This window comes from Neoarius graeffei, chromosome 13 (genome assembly GCF_027579695.1).
Source record: "Neoarius graeffei isolate fNeoGra1 chromosome 13, fNeoGra1.pri, whole genome shotgun sequence".
Taxonomy (NCBI): Eukaryota; Metazoa; Chordata; class Actinopteri; order Siluriformes; family Ariidae; genus Neoarius; species Neoarius graeffei.
This window is the reverse complement of record NC_083581.1, coordinates 23,997,076-24,016,146: the sequence shown is the minus strand read 5'-3', so window position 1 is coordinate 24,016,146 and position 19,071 is coordinate 23,997,076. Positions and strand designations below refer to the sequence as shown.

General features: G+C 43.9%; 2 protein-coding genes across 6 annotated transcripts in view; both read left to right on the top strand.

Annotated features, from left to right (window-relative positions):
- The window catches only part of src (v-src avian sarcoma (Schmidt-Ruppin A-2) viral oncogene homolog), a 409,402-nt gene that overhangs the window by 296,732 nt on the left and 93,599 nt on the right, over positions 1-19,071 (top strand). For 2 of the 5 annotated variants that reach the window (XM_060937381.1, XM_060937373.1), the window contains exon 1: positions 16,665-17,086. The exons of 1 other annotated variant lie outside the window; for it this stretch is intronic. The gene's annotated coding sequence lies outside the window, so the exon portion shown is untranslated. Of the gene's footprint in view, positions 1-16,664; positions 17,091-17,113; positions 17,654-17,871; positions 17,959-19,071 lie in introns of those variants that run through there. 2 more of the 5 variants (XM_060937379.1, XM_060937377.1) reach the window with 2 other exon arrangements.
- On the top strand, positions 11,810-14,562 carry LOC132896030 (uncharacterized). The gene is made up of 2 exons (XM_060936751.1): positions 11,810-12,472; positions 13,881-14,562. The coding sequence occupies exons 1-2, from the start codon at positions 11,881-11,883 to the stop codon at positions 13,901-13,903; spliced, it is 615 nt and encodes a 204-aa protein (XP_060792734.1). The 5' UTR covers positions 11,810-11,880; the 3' UTR covers positions 13,904-14,562.

The window sequence follows — 19,071 nt, the reverse complement described above, 5'->3', positions numbered from 1 at the left end:
GCACAGAAGGATGGCAGGCCAGAACTGAGTTCACAAAACCCGTTTATTACAGCTTTTCAGCCTTAACTATACTTATACACACACACACTCCAGTCGTCTGGTTGGGGAGAGAGCTCCCTCTGCTCTCGCTCTCTCTCCTTAAATAGGGTGCGGTCACTGGGGAAGACACACAAACACATTAATCAACTTCAGGTGTAGTGATTCTGCCACTTACCTTCCCTGACTCCGCCCTCCGGCCACAGACCGATGCTTGGCCACGCCCCCACTGCCACACAAGGCCTTTGAATGAAAGTCACACATCAGAGCACTTGGCCAATGCACTGTTGGAATGCATTGATGAGTGGAAGCTGAGAGAAGGAGACTTTGGACCTTCTGTTACCACAGATAATGCCAGTAACATTGTGAAAGCAGTGAAAGAGGCTAACTTATCACCACATATTGGATGTTTTGCCCATACCATATATCTTTGTGTTCAAAGAGGGCTGAAGGTGTCCCTGTTGGACTGACTTTTGGGAAGAATAAGAAGAGTTGTCACATTTTTTCACAAAAGCACTACAGCAACATGTATCATGAAGTCTAATCAAAAGAAACTTGAGTTGAAAGAGGAGAAACTGCTCAGTGATGTCCAAACCAGATGGAATTCTTCCTATGACATGGTTTCCCATTACATAGAGCAACAGCCAGCTATCCTCTCTACACTTTCATCACAGCAACTAAAAAAGAATGTCAAGGGCATTGTCACTTTGTCCCGTGATGATGTTAGAAATGCAGAAGAAATAGTTGAAGTGCTGAAGCCATTTAAAACTGTGACAAATATAATGTGTGATACAAAACACCCGACTGTCTCACTTATTCATCCACTGAAGGAACAGTTGATGTCCCACCTTGAGATAAAGGACAGTGACTCAGTTCTGGTGAGCAATGCCAAGACTGCCATGGCCAATGATCTCAGACCAAGGTACATTTTAAGAGGTGCAAAGACTAAATCTGTAACATATATTTTTATTAGTCCTATATTTTGAGAAAAAAATATTGACATCAATTATGAATGTTTATAAAAGGATTAAAAGATTTAAGAAAAAAATTATCAGAATGTCAAACAATAAAATTTATGAAAAATTAAATTCCAGGTACAGTGATCCAGATGTTCAAGACTTTCTATTGCTGTCCAGTGCCATCGATCCAAGAGTCAAGTCATTCCCACACTTGGCAGACAGCCAACAGCAAGAAGTGTTTGATAATCTGTATCAGAAGACTTTATTTATGCATGGTGAAAAGGTATGAACATGAAAATTCCATTTAAAATAGAGGAAAAATTTTCAGAAAATTTGCGGTGTATAAAATATCTTTTCTATGCCAGAAATGAGTGCTTTGGGGGGGGGGATTCTTAAAGAAGTAATTAATCTAGACAGCAGTTATAATCAGGCTTTTCAGCTTAAGTACTTAAATTTTGTGATTGATTCTTGTGAAATATTTCTAAAACAAGTTAACTTTTTGCAACCAGGCTAGACTTAAGAAGGAAAGGTCTGCTGCATCAGCAACAGTAGATGAGCCATCAACATCATCAGAGCCTCCACTTCCTGCGCTTGAAGTTGAACTGGATGTTGTAATCTCTGACCAAAAACTTTCTGGACCTGAATCCAAAAAGAGGAAGTGTGCCTTGGATGACTTATTTGGAGATGTCTTCATAACCAAAGTAGAGGCAGGAAAAGGTCTCGAAGAACGTGCACAGCTGGAGTTGAAAAATTACAGGGCTGAACCAGTCTTGTCTCTTAACTCATGCCCATTGCTTTGGTGGCAGGGACACAAAGACAAATATCCGTTACTAGCAATTGTTGCCAAGTTCGTGTTAGCTATACCAGCCACCTCAGTTTCAAGTAAGCGTGTATTTTCTACAGCTGGTGACATAGTTACAGCACAAAGGGCTTCACTGAACAGTGCTAATGTTGATATGCTTGTGTTCCTCAAGAAAAATGTTACAATTCAGGATGTTACATCTGCATAGTATCATAAGACTTAATTAAGATGATTATGATCTCATACATAAGACATTCCACAGAGATTTCTGGACACCATTCTTGCATAAATGCAACAATTTGGTATTAAGGTGCCATAGTTTTGTTGTTTAAGGTTGTTTAATTTAAATGTTTTGTTTTCACGAAAAATATTATCATATTTGTTTTGTTCGTTTCACCACTGAGATCAGTTATAAATGTTTTTTTTTGCACCATTTAAGTTTTATTGAGCAGATACCATATTGGCGTGTTAGGTTTATCTCATAATTTCAGTAAATGCAGCTGTCTGTTAGAACAGAAACTCATTTAGGTCTCACATTGTCTAGTCAGTAATTGTATGATTGTTTATGGTTAAGCATAATAAGCCATATTATGCTTCAGGTAGAAGTTTATTTTGAGATGGTTTTATTGTTAACTATTGTTTTAAGACTTATTTTAAATAAAAATATTTAAGTTTACATTCAACTTTTTGTGCCATGTCACTTTGCATAATATCGTATCGTAAATACTTGTATCGTGTTGAGAGTACGATACATATCGTATCGTGAGACAGGCATATCGTTACAGCTCTAGACTCAACCCATATTCTCTCTGCGTTCATAGACAGAGGGGTGGAAGGAAATTTCATCAGCAGCTTGATCATCCAGAAATTCCACTTGCCCACTGATGAACTTCAAAGACCACTCTAATTAATTAAGTCATCGACAGGGGTCCCATCAGTGACAGGCTTGTTACTGTGCACATGTCACCCCTTGAAATTCAGGTGGGGGCAATCCACTCTGAGCTCATTTCCCTGTTTGTCACCCATACTGCTCATCATGACCTTATTTTGGGATTCCCTTGGCTTCAGCATCACGATCCTTGGCAACAAAAATAAATTCTCCAATGGTCCCCATCTTGTTTCCAGAACTGTCTGAAACTCCCCCAGCTCATGTTCTCTTCCACCTCTGTGGAGAGCCCTCTGCCCAATCCATTAGATAATGTTCCTTCATGCTACCCAGATCTCAAAGAAGTGTTTAGTAAGGGTAAAGCCAGTGGCCTGCCTCATCATCCCTACAACTGTGCCATAGACTTCCTCCCAGGTACAATTCCTCCTCGCAACCATATCTACCCCCTGTAGGTACAATAGTACCATGCCTCACACAGTGCACCAAAATTATGTAGGTGCAATTGCACTCCTCACACAAGGCACCAAAATTATGTGGGTGCAATTACGTTATTAAATCAGTCTCATAAAATCAGTTCATTAATTTTACCAATAAATATTTCTATTAATTATTAAATTAATGAATGAATTACTCTAGTGATACACTAGATCATTGAAGGCAATGTGAATTCTTTGATGGCAGAGGATGGACTCAAGTAATACAGCAGCAAAGCAGACAAGACACAGTTTCTTGTAAATATTTAATTTATTAAAATGACAATCAAGTGAGGATAATACTGATCAGGTACATCAGTATTTAACAAATCAAGGCACAAAAATGGTGATATGAGGTAATAATATTAGGGGTGTGTGTTTTTTTTTTTTTTTTGCAGGCTAACAAAGAGTTGCTTGCGTGAGAGAGGGACCGTAGGCACTCTGTGTGACTGATTAGACAAAAGATTCTAACAAAGGTGCATAAATAATTGCTGGGATCCAACCTGCAATCTTGCAATCTCAGTGTTATAGGCACCACAGGCTAACCAACTGAGCTAATGAGCCCTTAATTTATTAAAGTCTGAACGTTCAGATGTGTATAATAGTGTGTGTAGTAAGAAAATGTTAGAGAAAAAGCATGCAAAATCTATCTACCAGAGTAAAACTAAGAAATACAATAACATACACTACCGTTCAAAAGTTTGGGGTCACCCAGACAATTTTGTGTTTTCCATGAAAAGTCACACTTTTATTTACCGCCATAAGTTGTAAAATGAATAGAAAATATAGTCAAGACATTTTTCTGGCCATTTTGAGCATTTTATCGACCCCACAAATGTGATGCTTCAGAAACTCAATCTGCTCAAAGGAAGGTCAGTTTTATAGCTTCTCTAAAGAGCTCAACTGTTTTCAGCTGTGCTAACATGATTGTACAAGGGTTTTCTAATCATCTATTAGCCTTCTGAGGCAAAGAGCAAACACATTGTACCATTAGAACACTGGAGTGATAGTTGCTGGAAATGGGCCTCTATACACCTATGGAGATATTGCACCAAAAACCAGACATTTGCAGCTAGAATAGTCATTTACCACATTAGCAATGTATAGAGTATATTTCTGATTAGTTTAAAGTGATCTTCATTGAAAAGAACAGTGCTTTTCTTTCAAAAATAAGGAAATTTCAAAGTGACCCCAAACTTTTGAACGGTAGTGTATGATCAAACCAAAACTATGTGATTATTGTGCATACAACTCAAACAACCTTAGGTTTAAATAGCACTTTTCACATAAACTAATCAAACTAAGACTGACGTTGCCCAAAATGTCAGCCTTACTTGGGACCATTTTCACGTGGCAGCACGAAGGAGTTCATCAGTGATTCTCCATTCAGTATACTCTGCTAGAAGAGTGGAGCTGTTTCAATGTAGTTTAAATAAGCTTTGCTGTGTTGCAAAAGTCTTTCCCAGGTGGGATCTCGTGACCCAGAAGGTCCTTGGTTGGAAGGTCGTTGATTGAAGACGTGGAGGGTGCCGCTCGCCTCTAATCTTAACCGTAGCCAGTGGCTCAGTACAGCCACATGTTTTGTCCCTTTGTTCTTCGCCTCCGTCTGTAGCTGCAGTGGCTCTTTTTAAATACCGACTGAGCATCGGTCAGAGAGAGAGAGGCGTGTCTGGGCGCACCAGTCCAAGAAGATACCAGAGGCAGAGAGCACAAGGTCAGAGAGAGTGAGTCGCATCTAATTGTGCCAGTCTGAAAGAGCCAAAGAGACCAAGCCTTACTCCAGCCCCATTTTTATGGACGAGTTTGTGTCACGATTTATGTGGCGCAGTGAAAGATGAGATGAAGCGGATATCGTCTGGGGCAGAAACTGAGGGGATTATGGGAAATGTAGTTGCAGAGATTGTACTGTACCTACACCCCTGTCCTTAACTGAACAAGCTGCTATGGAGGAGTATGTTCAAGAGGCATTGAAACAAGGGTATATTAGACCGTCAAGCTCTCCAGCTTCAGCTGGAGAATATTTGGTCATGCCTTATGGCCTTTCTTGCACACCAAGTGTCTTCCAGTGCCTCATTAACGACGTGCTCAGGGACATGCTGGAGAGGTTCATGATCACTTACACTGATGATATCTTGATCTACTCCCCAGATGAGGACGCCCATCATGAACACGTCAGGTCAGTGCTCTCCCATTTGCTCAAAAATCATCTGTATGCCAAAGCCAAAAAATGTGAGTTCCATGTCAACCAGATCTCGTTTCTTGGATATGTCATCAGCTCAGAGGGTGTGAGCATGGATCAGGGCAAAGTCTTGGCGGTCACATCATGGCCCACTCCCACGTCAGTGAAGGAGCTACAATGTTTCTTGGGATTTGCAAACTTTTATCAACACTTCATTCATCTCACTGTCTCTAATTTACCAGCAATCTCCTTCTTTATATAAGCTCAGCTCTCACACTCTGACTTTGCGAAGTATCGTTCTGTGTCCCTGTGCTTGACTTTACTGAGCTGCTTGACTATCTGCCTGACTTCCCGTTATTGAACTCTGTTTACGTTTATTTCTGACTTCGTTCTCTAGCCTGATCTCTGATATTCTGTTCGCCGATTGACTGACCCTTGCCCGACCCTGACTATGTCTCCAGTTTCCTGATTTGGCTTTGTTTACAGTTTGCGACACACCCGCTCTCCCCTGCATTTGCATCCGTGAGTGCCTGCACCCTGACAGCATTAGGTTTTACCTAGCATCTTTGACTGTCACACTTGTTGCATTTATTTTATTTTATTTTATTTTATTTTATTTTATTTATTTATTATTTATTCATTCATTTATTCACCAGCCAGCATGATGTTTGTTTGTTTGTTTGTTTGTTTGTTTGTTTTTGTTGTTAGGAAATATAAAATGTTTTTGTACTGACTCAATAATGCAGAAGTCATAAAATAAACATCTATAACAACTTGTGCTAAAATATTAGCGTGCCTAAGACTTTTGCACTGAACTGCATATAAATAAATAATATAAATACTGGTAAGGGTGCCACATGTAGTGTTCCTGCTGCAATTATTTTGTTTTTTCAAAATAAACATTTATTTCAATTTTGATTCTTGCAACACATTTGAAAATAGTTGGGACAGTTAAGTATTTACCACTTTATCATATTGCTATTTCTTCTCACAACACTTGAAAGATGTTTATGGACTGAAGATACCAAGTGATGAAGTGTTTCAGGTGTTATTTTGTCCCATTCTTCCTGCAAACAGGTCTTAAGGTGTGCAACAGTATGGGGTCGTCACTGTCATATTTTTCATTTCAAAATTTTCCACACATTCTCTATTGGGGACAATGAGAACAGGCACCCTCTTCTTCCACAGCCATGCCTTTGTAATGTGAGCAGAATATGTTTTTGTATTGCCTTGTTGAAATCTCCCTGGAAAAGATGTCATCTTGAAGGCAGCATATGTTGCTCCAAATTCTCAATGTACTTTTCTGTGTTAATGCTCCATTACAGAAGTGTAAGTTACCTTTACCAAGGGCACTGACCCAAACCCCATACCATGACACACCCTGGCTTTTGGACTTGTTGCTGGTAACAGTCTGGATGGTCCTTTGTTCACCTGTTGACATCACCTGTTTCAAATCACATCATTATTTAATTGTTTTACCTCATTACTAACCCTAAATTGCCTCTGTCCCAACATTTTTTGGAATGTGTTGCAGGCCTGAAACACAGGAATGGATGTATATTAACAAATGAAATGAAGTTGACCAATAAAACATGAAATATCTTGGGTTCATTCTGTCTGCAATGAAATACAATTCAAAGTCAATTTAGAAATCACTGCTTTCTTTTTTTATTTGCATTTTTCATACCAGCCCAACATTTTCTGATGTGGTTTGTACAAAGCAGTTAAAGGACCAGCTCACCTTCCCAGAAGCCACTGCATGAAGTAGCAAGCCGCCATTTTTGATGCCATTAATATTTCACAATGCGGTGACATCTGAGTCCATCGATCATAAATTGTAATGCGAATTTGAAGATATTTCATCAAAGCAGTTGTATTTTAAATTCTTCTGAACAATCTGTTTTGTTTTCACATAGTCATACCAGACTCGGCCATCTCGTCGGCAGCCTTAAAGGAAAGAAAAAAAAAAAAATATATATATATATATATATATATATATATATATATATATATATATATAGGCAGTGCCTAAAAGTGGAGCTTCTAATGACTGTATGAATAAAACATTTGCAACAGCACACACTCAACCTGAATAGAATAATATTATAGCATATGAACAATCGAATTGTGTAGTGCCATGTATTTCACCTCAATAAATCACTGCATTGTCTTGTGACAGTGATACTAATAATGAGATACACATTGCAGTTACAGATACATATTTATTCCTTTCTTTGACACCGCATGCCATGCACCAGAAACACCACCACCACATTTATTATGGTGTGACTCTGCTGGGTGCCTGGTGGACAGCAGTGAAACAGCGCTTTCACTTTACATCAGTACTGTATAGTTACCATCCAATATCAAACCTGATGTGTCAAACAGTTGTATGATTACATCTGTCACATCCATGTGTGTTGGAGCTCGGAGCATGCAGCCACAGACTGCAAAGCGCGTGCAGTCACATTAGGACTAATTATCATGCACCTGTTCCTGATTAGAGCTCAATCACAGCGTGTACATATAAGGACTCTCAGTAACACACAGACTTTGCGAAAGCCTTGTATTTTGTATCGCTTTTCTGGTTTTGACCCTGTTTGTGTTTTTGGACTGTGAGTATTGTATTCCCTCTGTGTAAGATTGTGTGTGTTCTCGTGCATAGCTGTCCTGAGCTTTATGACCCTTTCACACCCTGGTAAACGTGCATAATCGCGAGAACATACTCTTTTATTTTCTCTGTACCTTCTAGTTTCGCTGAAACCACATTCCTGGTTCCTCCTGTTCTAGGGGGTGTATGGTCTGCTCTTTCATGTATAATAAAAACGACTCCTTATCTGGCGAGTTGACCTTGTGCCCCCGAGCCCCTTACTTATCTTGTCACGCAAGCTTCTGATGTATATAAACCCTGCTCTCTCTGTGTATCGTTGAGCAGTGCTTGAATAAACCAGATTGATTTAACTCGTGTGGTTTGTTTTAACCCTGCTCCAGAGCGCTCTTACGTCAACGCATCTGAACTGAGACAGACACAGGTTCTAACAATTTGGTGACCCCGACGTGATACTCTCAATCAGGTAAGACATGTTTGATTGACTACCTGGTTGGCAGTAGTTTCGTAGTGTCCTACGGAGGACAGTTTTCCCTGGTTCGAGTCCAGGAAGAGCGCGCTATACAAATTTGTACTATATTTGTTGTCTGTTCCTCTTCAGATCCGTTTGTTGTCATTGTACGATGGGAAGCTCGTTCCCTAAGCCTGCGCCAGGGGAAACCCCGGCCGAATGGATGACTAGGTGCGGTTTCGCTTATTATGTTTCTCCTTGGCTCGATAATTTGGCAGGTTGGACCGAGGCCAACCCTCAAATTCCTTCATATCCTCGCCGAGGTACTTTCGATCCTGGTTATCTTGCATCGGCCCATCGCATGATTTATGAGGGATTAGGGGACCCCGGATGGGATCGCCCGTATATGCGGGAAGGATATGCCAAATGGTATGATATGAAGAAGATTTGGGATAATTTTAAACAGGCTTATACTCCCCGTTCAGTCCTGAAATCCATCCCGAAGCCTCGGGCTGCACCCGTCACCAAGGAAACGGAGGAGGCGGCGCTAGGAAAATCCAAATCTCATTCTGCTCCTCCAGCCTCGTTAGATAGTAAACCTCCACCTTATAGTAAGGCTGGAAAAATTACTGGTAAATCGCCGTCAGCTGCAAAAACGATTCCTAAAATTTATCCGTCCCTGGCTGCTGTGTCTGCGTGCCCCCCCCCCCCCCCCCCACGGTTGACAGAGGGCAGCGTCCCGGAGGGATAAAGGGTGCGCCTGCATCAGCCAAGAACGGCAAAGACGAAGAAAGTAGTGACGATACCGATGATGACACTGATGATGACGATTGGGATAATCCCGACGATGTGGGACCAGACGCCGGCTCGCGTCCTTATCCGCCACAAAACGCTGCTTGTGTATGGGTTGCAAAGCGCAGTGGTATTGATATAACTCCTCCGTCCCCGTCGGCTCTTAAGGACATCATCTCGCTTCTTCCGTCACCCGATAAGCCCTTGCTTTTTGTTGATCAGTTAATTAATGTTTCTCGTAATTGTCAGCGTACGGGAGCTGATTACCGGTTTATTCTGCAAAATAAATTAGGAGGCGCATACGATGAGACGGCCCTGTTAGAAAACGTACAGGTCCTCCGCCCCGTCAACGATATTGCTGTTAATGTTAAGGAGGAATTGCCTCCGGTAGGGGAAAACGGTCGCCCTCGCCAGCGCACCGTGTCTACCTTCTTTTGGAAAGACACGCCGGACGCGCTGCAGCAGCTTCGCGAGCAATTGACGCGATACCTGCTCGCCTTAAAACAAGCAAATAGAGACCTGTCACAGGTCACTAATTGCAAACAGGAGCGTTCTGAGCTGACGTCGGCTTTCTGGAAGCGCTTTGGGGAAGTTTGGCAACATTTGGGAGGTCTTGAACTTGATTTGGCAAACCCGAACCCAATGTTCTTGTCCACCTTTCTGTCTAATTGTCGCCCCGAAATACAGAGCGTATTAAAACATCACTGGAGTGACCGGAATAATCTGGTCCTCCGTCAGGCCGGGGAGCGGGTGCGCACGCTGGAGAGCGATGGTCTTTTAGACTGTAAAACGAATAAAGCATGTTTATCCGTCGTGCCGGGCGGACGAGCGGAGGGACGACAGGAGAGGGGTCGCCGAACGGGACCGCGCGGCGGGGGAGGGAGGAGAAATGGAAAGTGCCACTATTGTGGAAAAGAGGGGCACTGGATAAGAGAATGTCATGCGAAACAGCGAGATGAGCAGGAACGCGAGAAACCCGTCATGCGCGCCGGTTCAAGCCCCACAGGGCAGAGAGATCCTGCCCGCCCATAGGGCTGCCCTCAGAGCGATGAAACCCCGACCGTTGCTATGTTAAATCTTTTATTCAGCTCCCCTCTTAACGAAGATCTTCCCACTATTGTTTTATGCCTGGCAGGGACTGAATATCCTTTTTTACTCGACACCGGGGCTACCATGTCCTCAGTGGGGAGGGAATATGCGGGTCCTTTATCTACACGGTCTGTAAGCTCTGTGGGAATAGAAGGGGTTCCTTTCCATTCCAGTTGCACGCCCCCCCTTTCTGTTACTTGTGCCCTTGATCCTTTACTGAAGTTTTCTCACTCCTTTGTTTGCATGCCTGATTGCCCTTTTAACCTGCTTGGACGGGACCTCATGAGCCTCCTAGGGCTCTCTATTTCTTTTAGTGGCTCACACATGGTTGTTGACGCACCAGACGACACTTCGTCGGCTGCTCTTGCCCTCACCTCCCTTTCTCTCCCCCATAACCTTCTCAATGCTGCTTGTGCCGTTACCTGCCTCACACCCTCTCTTTCTGATCTCCCAGCTTCTCTTTGGGCGGAACATAAGGACGAGGTGGGCTTTGTTAACTGTACCCCTTACGAGGCGGTCATTAAACACTCTTCGCCAGTATATGTAAAACAGTACCCCCTTTCCCCAGCTAAACTGTCTGGCATTGATGATGTTTTATGTTCTCTCCTAGAGCAAGGTGTGGTCGTCCCCTGTGTTAGCCCTTATAACACCCCAGTGAACCCGGTGCAGAAGCCCAACGGCACGTGGCGTTTCACCCAGGACTTGCGTAAGATTAATGAGTTAATTATCCCAGTCGCCCCATTAGTTCCAGACGTTCCCTCTCTTATGGCCTCGATTCCGTGTGAACATGCGTTTTTCTCTGTGATTGACCTCTGTTCTGCCTTTTTCAGCGTCCCTGTGGGCCACGACACGCAGCCCCTGTTCGCTTTTACGCACAGGGGAAAGCAGTACACATGGACCAGGTTACCCCAAGGATATGTCGATTCCCCCGCGGTTTTTACAGCCGTAGTGAGGGACGCCTTGGCCGGTTTGTGCCTCCCCTCGGGCTCCTCCGTGCTCCAATACGCGGATGATCTTCTGGTAACGGCGGAGGACGAGGACCTTTGCGCTAAAGCCACACTCGCTCTCCTCTCTCTTCTGGCGCAAGAAGGTTTCAAGGTCTCACGAACTAAGCTTCAGTTCTGCCTCCCCACTGTTCGATATCTGGGTCACGATCTCTCCCAGGGCTCCCGCAGGCTCAGCCCCGAGCGTGTGCAGGTCATCCTAGACACTCAGGTGCCTGCCACCAAACACGCCCTCATGGCTTTTCTGGGACTTATCAATTACTGCCGCCAGTGGATTCCTGACTGTTCCACCTATGACAAGTGTCTGCGCTCTGCAATTCTGCACTCGGACCCTTTGACTCAGCCCCTGGTGTGGTCTGATGAGATGCTGACGGCCTTCAGGGCCTTGAAACAGGCTTTATGCTCGGCCCCTGCTCTCGGACTTCCGAATTACCGTTTGCCGTTTCATTTATATGTGTGCAACCAGCAGGGAACTGCGTCTGGGGTTTTGGCGCAGGAGCACGGGGGGGGTATGCGGCCTTGTGCGTTCCTCTCTAAAACTCTTGATTCTGTGGCACAGGGCCTCCCTGCTTGCCTCAGGGCGGTGGCTGCATGTGCTGTCATGGTCACGGACGCTGAACGGCTGGTTTTGTCTCACCCGCTCGTTCTCCACACCTCACATGATGTAGTGCACGTTTTAAAGAACCTCAGTACCCAGCATTTATCTGCGCAGCGTCGCTCTGGATACGAGTCTATTCTTTTGGCCACCGAAAACCTTACTGTTAAGCCCTCCTCCTCCTTTGATTCTCTCGCGCACGCGCTTCAGCGCCTCCTCAATTCACAGGATGATTTTCTTCCTTCTGAAACACACGACTGCATTTCTAGCATTCTTTTCGAGACAAGTATCCGCCCCGACTTACGCTCCACCCCGTTACTTTCAGGTGATTCGCTGTTTGTGGACGGCTCGTGCTCACGCCCCTCTGACGGCGTTTTCGTGTGTGGTTATTCTGTGTGCCGCCTTCCTGATGAAACTGTTGAAGCTTTTTCTCTTCCTTTCTCCTCGGCTCAGGCTGCCGAACTATACGCTCTAACCCGTGCATGTGTTATTGCTCAGGACACAGACGTCACTATCTACACTGACTCACGTTACGCTTTCGGCGTTGCTCACGACTTTGGTCGGATTTGGGCTTCGCGTGGGTTCACCACTGCAGACGGTAAGCCCATTTCTCATTCTTCGCTTGTTACTGATCTTATTACAGCGTGTCTTCTCCCGCGCTCTTTAGCCATTGTTAAGACTCGTGCTCATTGTATTGGGGACTCTTTTGAGATCAGGGGAAACTCTCTCGCCGATCGCATTGCCAAAGCCGCGGCTGCCTCCGGTGTTTTTCCGCCTTCGCTTACTCTCTCCCTGGTCTCATCCAGCCGTATGATTAGTGCCGTTCTTCCGGACATTGACTTGATCTCCCTCCAGGCCTCCGCTTCGGCCTCAGACAACCATTTCTGGGACTCATGCGGCGCGCAGCCGTCTGGTGACGTTCGGATCGATGCTCAGGGCCGCCTTTGTTTGCCTAGACATTGCACTCCTTTTCTCGTCCGCGAGTTTCATGGTCCCACTCACCGCGGACGAAGGGGGGTAGTGGAGGATTTATCCAAAATATTTTGCATCGACAAAATACACACCGATGTACATCACATTCTAGACAGATGTTTAACGTGCGCCCAGAATAATCCATCTAAACCAGGCGCGGTACATCAGCACCTTCCCATACCTGACACGCCGTTCCAGGAATGGCAGATTGACTTTACTCACATGCCAAAACAGGGCCCCTTTAAGTATCTCTTGGTCATGGTCGACAAATTTTCACGATGGGTGGAGGCTTTCCCTTGCGGGAAAGAAGACGCTCGCACGGCGGTAAACAAATTGACGCAAGAAATCATTCCGCGTTATGGTCTCCCGGTAGGGATAGACTCTGACAAAGGTACGCCGTTCACCTCTAAGGTGACACAAGAACTATGTAAGGACCTAAAAATCCTTTGGCGATTCCACATCCCGTACCATCCACAATCCTCCGGCATTGTGGAGCGCGCAAACAGAACAATCAAGGGTAAGCTGCGTAAAGCCATGCAAGAAGCTGGTACTAAAAATTGGGTACAAGTTTTGCCTTTAGTTCTCGCTGACATGCGAATGACCGCTCAAGTGGCCCTCGACAACCTGTCTCCGTATGAGCTCGTGATGGGCCGGCCTTTTCCTACACCCTGGCGCAGAGGTATGCAGGCTATAGGAACGAGTGATCTTGATGTACATCTCAGTGAGTACGCCGTGGGTCTCATGCGGGTGTTGGATGAGTACTGGACGAGACTAAATTCCAAAAAGCCTCCCATTCCTGAGGCACCCACTCACCCCTTTGAGGTAGGGGATAAAGTGTTGGTAAAGAAATTTGCGAAATTAGGCGCTCCTTTGGAGGAACCGCCCTACAGTGAACCCACGGATGTGCTCGCTGTAACTCGAACGGCTGTACTAACTGACCTTTTTCCACAGTGGATTCATGCCAGTCGAATAAAGAAGGCTCCAATGTAATAGAAATCTATATTGTTGATGCTTAACAGGTTTTTGTGTTTCAGAAAGTTGCTGTGACAATAGCTGACGGCCTTTTCAGGGATCCCCTTTCCAGCATCCGGAGTGATCCGGTTTCGGCTGATCTACAAAGAGGGGATGGTCGGTGCGTCCCGCAGACTTCTGAACTGAGGAATCTGAAAGACACGTGAGCCTGGGCTACCTTCAACTATCTACATCCTGTGGACACAGAAAGAACAAAGTCAGTGACCAGTATGACTTTCCTTCTGGTATTGGTCTTAGCGCTTGGAGCAGGGAATCCCGCTCAAGCCAGCCACGAGGACAACGTTTTTTGGCGATTTGCCAATTGGACTGCTAAACAACATACTAATCAGTCTTGTTATGTCTGTCAATACGTTAGAGTCTAAACTGTAGTTATACTCTGTAAACAAAGTATAAAAGAGGGGATTGTAAGATTGTGTGTGTTCTCGTGCATAGCTGTCCTGAGCTTTATGACCCTTTCACACCCTGGTAAACGTGCATAATCGCGAGAACATACTCTTTTATTTTCTCTGTACCTTCTAGTTTCGCTGAAACCACATTCCTGGTTCCTCCTGTTCTAGGGGGTGTATGGTCTGCTCTTTCATGTATAATAAAAACGACTCCTTATCTGGCGAGTTGACCTTGTGCCCCCGAGCCCCTTACTTATCTTGTCACGCAAGCTTCTGATGTATATAAACCCTGCTCTCTCTGTGTATCGTTGAGCAGTGCTTGAATAAACCAGATTGATTTAACTCGTGTGGTTTGTTTTAACCCTGCTCCAGAGCGCTCTTACGTCAACGCATCTGAACTGAGACAGACACAGGTTCTAACACTCTGATATCCTGTCTGTGCCTGTTTTTCAACTCTGCCTTTGTTTACATTTTGGATCTGTTTGCTCATGTACTTTCAATAAAACTCTTCCTGCACTTACATCTGTCTATCACCCTTACACAACAGAAACTGTCAACTACCCAACAACCTAGTGGACTAATAAAACTATTTTAACTAGTTTTATATGAAACTGTTGTGAATATTTTCCGTAAAATTTGTGAGGAAATAATCCTACATTATTTTTTCAAAAGCAAATTAAAAATAAGCACTGGATAAAAACCCTTCTATCTTATGTAAATAAAGATATAAATTTCATTGTCCAGTGGTCAGCTGTTGATGAGATACGTTGCCTTGCACTTACGGTCAGGCTCCTTGTTGTGGTACATGTTCGTACAGTCAAAAGCCATCAAAAATCAGGTCAATGCATTACCATATTCTCTTAAGTATGGAGTTTCACTACAAATAACCTGCTTCTTAATTTAAAGGTTAAATTATAGTTTTAGCATGAAGTCTATTGAAGTCTGTCTATCTAGAAATAGTGTGGACTCTTGAATATTGAATATGCAAGATATTGAAGATTTACTTTTGAATAGTTCAAAATAGTAAAAGTGTATTATTAATAATAATAGGGGCGGCACGGTGGTGTAGTGGTTAGCACTGTCGCCTCACAGCAAGAAGGTCCTGGGTTCGAGCCCAGCAGCCAGTGAGGGCTTTTCTGTGTGGAGTCTGCATGTTCTTCCCGGGTTTCCTCTGGGTGCTCCGGTTTCCTCTACAGTCCAAAGACATGCAGGTTAGTCTAACTGGTGGCTCTAAATTGACCGTAGGCGTGAATGTGAGTGTGAATGGTTGTTTGTCTCTGTCATCCCTGCGATAACCTGGTGACTTGTCCAGGGTGTACCCTGCCTCTTGCCCATAGTCAGCTGGGATAGGCTCCAGCTTGCCTACAACCCTGCACAAGATAAGCCGTTACAGATAATGGATGGGGGCGGCACGGTGGTGCAGTGGTTAGTGCTGTCGCCTCACAGCAAGAAGGTCCAGGTTCGTGCCCTGTGGCCGGCGAGGGCCTTTCTGTGCGGAGTTTGCATGTTGTCCGCTTGGGTTTCCTCCGGGTGCTCCAGTTTCCCTCACAATCCAAAGACATGCAGGTTAGGTTAACTGGTGACTCTAAATTGACCGTAGGTGTGAATGTGAGTGTGAATAGTTGTCTGTGTCTGTGTCAGCCCTGTGATGACCTGGCGACTTGTCCAGGGTCTACCCCGCCTTTCGCCCGTAGTCAGCTGGGATAGGCTCCAGCTTGCCTGCGACCCTGCACAAGATAAGCTGTCACAGATAATGGATGGATGGTCCGAGAGGGGATGTGTATGAAGAAATGCACCATCAAAGAGAGTGGTTAGTGCTGTCGCCTCACAGCAAGAAGGTCCAGGTTCGTGCCCCGTGGCCGGCGAGGTCCTTTCTGTGCGGAGTTTGCATGTTGTCCGCTTGGGTTTCCTCCGGGTGCTCCAGTTTCCCTCACAGTCCAAAGACATGCAGGTTAGGTTAACTGGTGACTCTAAATTGACCGAATGTGAGTGTGAATGGTTGTCTGTGTCTATGTGTCAGCCCTGTGATGACCTGGCGACTTGTCCAGGGTGTACCCCACTTCTCGCCTGTAGTCAGCTGGGATAGGCTCCAGCTTGCCTGCGACCCTGCATAAGATAAGCTGTCACAGATAATGGATGGATGGTCCAAGAGGGGATGTGTATGAAGAAATGCACCATCAAAGAGAGAACGCAGGAAAAACGTAGAGCCAAAAACCCAGGTTGATGGTGAACAGCTAAGCGGCTACAGATAATGGAAGGATGGATGGATAATAATAATATATTCAGTGTGGTTTCAGACTTTGGGACCCATCTGTATCTTCATAATAAATTCCCCTGTTTTATTATCGCCCCCTGGTGGTCACAGTCAGTCTCTCTCTCACACAATGTGTGTGTGTTGTGGGCAGCTCCTCATTGCCTCATTGTAACAGGTTTCTTCTTTTAGGCGGCGGTTATTTGTTGTTCCATGCTGTAACCCTGGATCGGCTTTGAATGACAAATAAACAGCTAATCTATCTAGAAGAGTAGGATGTTTACAGCTCCCGGAATCGTGGATATCCCTTTGATGACGTAAAGCTGGTGATCATTAGGATGTTTGCAGCTGGATTGCGGATTGTCAGGGAGAGTCCTGAGCTCACTAAACCCTTCAGTTCCCTCACTGAAGCTATCTCAAGCTTTCTTCTGGGTTCTTGGGCTTTTTGGACAATGGAAATTTGAGTTCGGCTCTTTGTGGAACTACATAGTGTGTGAGTGAGAGAAAGACAGACAGAGAGAGAGAGAGAGAGAGAGAGGGGCGCAGAAGAAGAAGAAGAGAAAACGCCAGGGTGAGTGAGTGTGTTATTTTATTATTTCTAACACAGAGTACTGACTGTTCAGCAGGTTGCTTCAGTACTGTATGTGCTTTAGGATGTAGACTCCATCTATACTTTGGGTCTTCAGGGACTTCATCCAAACACTCCTTACACAAATGACTTCTTTACTATCCACTATTTTATATCCCCTCCCCATATTAATTCTCAATCCTGATGATTATCCTTCCTTCCTGTACAGTAGTCTTGTGAGTGAATGGTTATTAAAACCATTAAGAACCAAACTACTTCTCCTCTGCGCTGTCATGTGCTCAGGATTATTCTCCCACTCCAAATGACTCAAAACATCCTTCTCAAAATGATCACACTTTTTTTTTAAATGATGTTTTGCTAAAGAATCAAACCCAGGAGTATTTATGATGACCGAGCTGAGACTTTTCAAAGATTTAATTGCCTAAGGAAGAGCTGCTCCAACTCTTTGAGACTGAAAATCCTCGGATTCTCTTTTCAAAGGACCTTCATGTTTTTAAATCTTAAGGAAACTTCTGCTTTTAAATGCTGCAAGAACTAAACTACCGTAGAGTAAGTTATACCTTTTTTAAATCTTACCTATCTTGGTTTTTCTATATTAGTTAAATTGATTGTTTTTTTGATTGATTGATTGATTTTTGGCATTAGTTTTGATTTTGCTCATGTAATAAATTTAGCATGGATGGTGGGGGGGCTGGTAAGGCAATGATTGTTTACATCTACTATAACTTGAGGGATAACAGGAACTAACTTGTTTTTTTTTTCCACAGACATTCTATAACACAACTTCTGTATGGAAGAAAGAGTCCTGTGATACAAGAGGAACAAGTATTGCCAGGCAAAACAAACCTCGCCCGGTAGCACTTATGATGAATATGAAGGAAAATATAGTGGGGGGAAATAGGTACCTTATGGGTACACGTGGTGACTGCTTATAAATAAAATTCTTCTCTGATACCATGTCTGTGCAGTAAATATTATATATTTACTCTATGAGGCAGTAGCAAGAAAAATGAACAATTTAAAAATCACAGAAGTAAATATACCAAGTGTTTTGTACTTTTATATTATTCTACTCTTACCTCTTACAGTTTTCAAAACCGAAACCTCCAACCCGAGGTTGACATACACACGCTGTCGCCATGATCAAAACTCTTATTTCCCGGAAATGGCCCGACGCTAGAGCTCAGTGGAATGCACTTTCCTTCTGTAATAAGCATAAACGTGTCTGAAAGCGATTTCTTTATGCTTGTCCATTTATTTCGAATGGTGAACCGAATTGTATACACTCACCAGCCATTTTAATCAGAACACGTGTATGCTACACTCTTAAAGCATGATGACATAGTGGCTAGCACCTCTATATGAGGCAGTAGCTATAACAAAAATGATTTTGACCTTTTTGGTGACCTTGATCGGATGACCCTCAAAATGTTGGCGCTTCTATTTGAGACCAGTGCCCATCTATCCTGAAAGTTTCATGAAGATTGGTCCAGCCATTTTCCTGTAATATCGTTAACAAAGAAAGAAAGAAATCTGACTGAAAACAATACCTCACCCTCTGGTGGACTCTGTCCCGGGCGAGGTAATAAAACGCGTCAGGAGTAGACCCATAAGCTAGCTGTCTGTCTGTATATGTTACAATATAGAACTACCTTCTAAAGAATAAGTGCTTTAATGCAAACACTGTCGGGATGTGCATCATCTCAGTCACTGAGGCTGATGTGATGCACATCTCGATGCGTTTCCAACCAGCTGGTATGTTAAAGATGGATATGGAGAAACTACTAATGCGATACGATTCACCTTTATTGTGATGCAGTGTGATTCAATGCAATAGAGTGTGATGCAAATGAATATGATGTACAATAAATAGTTTGATTTTATTTCTTTGGATCTTCTTAAGTAGACAGCAAATTATAAATTAAATTTCCCAGTGCAAAGATGTTAGAAACGATGCATCCTGAGTT

Bases quoted from the DNA above. Each gene is read 5' to 3' on its own strand.
- LOC132896030 (XM_060936751.1), top strand. From the start codon at position 11,881: ATGGTCACGGACGCTGAACGGCTGGTTTTGTCTCACCCGCTCGTTCTC. The intron at 12,473-13,880 runs GTAAGCCCATTT...TTTGTGTTTCAG, and splicing joins TGGGTTCACCACTGCAGACG to AAAGTTGCTGTGACAATAGC.